Source organism: Cicer arietinum, chromosome 2 (genome assembly GCF_000331145.2).
Source record: "Cicer arietinum cultivar CDC Frontier isolate Library 1 chromosome 2, Cicar.CDCFrontier_v2.0, whole genome shotgun sequence".
In the NCBI taxonomy this organism is placed as follows: domain Eukaryota; kingdom Viridiplantae; phylum Streptophyta; class Magnoliopsida; order Fabales; family Fabaceae; genus Cicer; species Cicer arietinum.
This window is the reverse complement of record NC_021161.2, coordinates 39,798,111-39,800,726: the sequence shown is the minus strand read 5'-3', so window position 1 is coordinate 39,800,726 and position 2,616 is coordinate 39,798,111. Positions and strand designations below refer to the sequence as shown.

At 33.2% G+C, this 2,616-nt stretch overlaps 1 protein-coding gene across 1 annotated transcript in view; it reads right to left on the bottom strand.

Moving 5' to 3' along the window:
• Positions 1 to 959: 959 nt before the first annotated feature.
• The window catches only part of LOC101508412 (probable protein phosphatase 2C 25), a 2,862-nt gene continuing 1,205 nt past the window's right edge, over positions 960 to 2,616 (bottom strand). Inside the window, exons 2-4 of the mRNA XM_004490560.4 lie at positions 2,146 to 2,484; positions 1,858 to 2,037; positions 960 to 1,365 (exon numbers count right to left, since the gene is read on the bottom strand). Coding sequence (XP_004490617.1) covers positions 1,204 to 1,365; positions 1,858 to 2,037; positions 2,146 to 2,484 — 681 coding nt within the window. The 3' untranslated portion in view covers positions 960 to 1,203. The remainder of the gene's footprint in view (positions 1,366 to 1,857; positions 2,038 to 2,145; positions 2,485 to 2,616) is intronic.

Sequence of the window (2,616 nt, the reverse complement as noted above, 5' to 3'; positions counted from 1 at the left end):
TTGGATTTGAGAATGAGAATGTATGACTTTCTAACATAAATGTCTCTAGTACAAAAAGCTTTCCCATAAGGAAATGATTGGATATTATTTTTACATGGATATTGGGTAGGTGATGGGATGGGTTTATGAATTTCGATGTTCATTTGTCATGGCTTTGTAGCATATCTAGCGTCCAACGAGTGATTGTTTCTACGAAGAGGGTGAATAACTAGGAGAGGATGAACAATTAGTATTCTAAATAATAATAAATAAATTAAAGAATAAAAATTATAAAAATGTATCATACATAAAATTAGTGTGACATTAGCATTCTTCGAGATGCGAATTTAATATATTATGACACATAACATATTCAAATTCATGATACTCTATTTCTACGTTTTTAGTTAGTGTGAATTATCCTACTCAACTCTTTAGAGTCCTAAAATTTGAAAAGAGTTCTATAATTAAGGACAAGACTCTAATTATCACTAATTTAGTTCATAAGGAAATATTGAATCTTGTGACTAACGAATGCACTCCATCTCCATATGAATGTTATTTGAAGAAACTGTGTATCAATTATCCTATAACAAGAACATTGAATTCAACTTTATGTTTCATATTTAGAAGTGAAGCAAGTATGAATCTAAATGGCCAACAACCTTGTAAAAGGGATAACATACTTGTTTTAGAGTAGGATTGAAGTAACCCTTTAGGAAAACCAACAAGAGGGTGGAATTTGGATGCAATTAGGTAACGTTGGTAATGTTTTCAATTAGCCCAAAGATCACCTCAAACAAATCTAAACAAAAACTCAAATTATGGGTCTCTTCAAACTTGTGGAGTTTTCGTATATGTCTATAAATCAAGAAAAGGTATGCTTTCTCCTCAATCACCTTTCAACAACCAAACATTCGATCAAGCATTAAATATAGGAAACTACAAACTATCACAAATATCATACTATACTCAAAATATAAAAAATAAATAAATGAATTATTATCAAAATAATAATCTATGAAGTTACATAAATATCCTAGTAAAAAATTTGCTAAATATTGCCATGTTAAATCATCTCTACTCCCCATCTACGGGTACAAAAAAATTACCAATAAATGTAGTCAGATAAAATTAATAATTAATATATACAGAAAAGAATAATCTACTCTCTATGATCATCAGTTGTCACCTTCTTCTCTTCTCTTCTACTAATGAAACTTTTTAAGTATAGTGTTTCAATTTGATTAGCATAACACTTGTATCATCCAAAGAGCCTCTTGAAACAGATAATTCTGCAAGCTTTTTACATGCTAGCAATGGTTGTTGTTTGTTGTTTCCTACGCAAAATTGACGAGCAATGTCTACTGCTTCCTGATTACTAACCTGAAATCAGAATGAGAAAAAAGAAACTTGATCAGTTAATCATTCAATACTTAAGCAACAATATTATGCAACACTTTCAAAAGAAAAGCATGTTTAATTTCACAATGGATATCATCATAATTGATTTAGTGCATATTTGGATTAACGGCGAATTTAGCCAAATCAGTGTGCCACCACACTTTTACAAAAGCTAGACTTGAGAACTTCAACAAAAGCACAGTGGGACTGATTTCATCAAATTCACCATGATTCTAAACATGAACATCTATGTCAAACGTGATTTTGATAAAATTACATGTTTGCTTGGCATCCATGAAAGTTGATTGTCTCCAAAACTCGGTTTGAATTGGAGTGATTTTAGTAAAAACATTCAAACATAAATTATTCACTTCAAATTCAATTTTACATAACCAATTCAATTCAAAATCACAATTGACAAATACCAATTGCTGACAAATACAATAACATTGCAATGAATTGCTTAGGTCGTACCTTATCCCATAATCCATCTGAAGCTAATATTAACAAGTCATGTTCAGGTTCAATTCTGATAACTTTAGTCTCGGGCTCTGCTGTCACCCATTGTTTAAGGTGTCGATCTCCTATTGCTCTAGATACAGCAAGAGATCCCTGAATCCTCCAAACACCGCGACATAAATCAACATAACCACCCTGCAAGACAAATTTCAATGCTTTAGAACCAACAAAACCAAATTCAAACATGTGATTTCAAAAAACTGCAGATAAAAGAGAAACCACTACAATGGTCAGAAAATTTACCAGTGTCTCAATTCTGTCCCTTTCATCTTCCCTCGAAGGTCGGTGATCAGATGTTAGGGCCTCCGCAACTCCTCCTCGACTAATGACAGCACGGCAATCACCAGCATTGGACACAACTAAGTTACCATTCCTAATCAATGCTGTTACACAGCAAGAGCCACCATGGAGATCTTCTTTCATGAACTCAGAATCAGTGTTGAGGTAACCGCGCTTCACTGCCTCCTCAACATCATCTTCGTCGCTCATGATAACCTCATCCAAGACATTCTTTTCTAAGTTACATGCTGCAAATTCAGCAGCTTTTGCACCTCCATGCCCATCAAATACGCCGAAAAAAGCCTGCCATAATCACAATAAATTTTTACTTATTAGATTCCACAATTCAATTCTCGTCTATTTAGTCATTGACAACAAGAAGCAAGCATCTTCAGCAAACTTCAATTAACATTACATGCATAATCATCTTTCCCT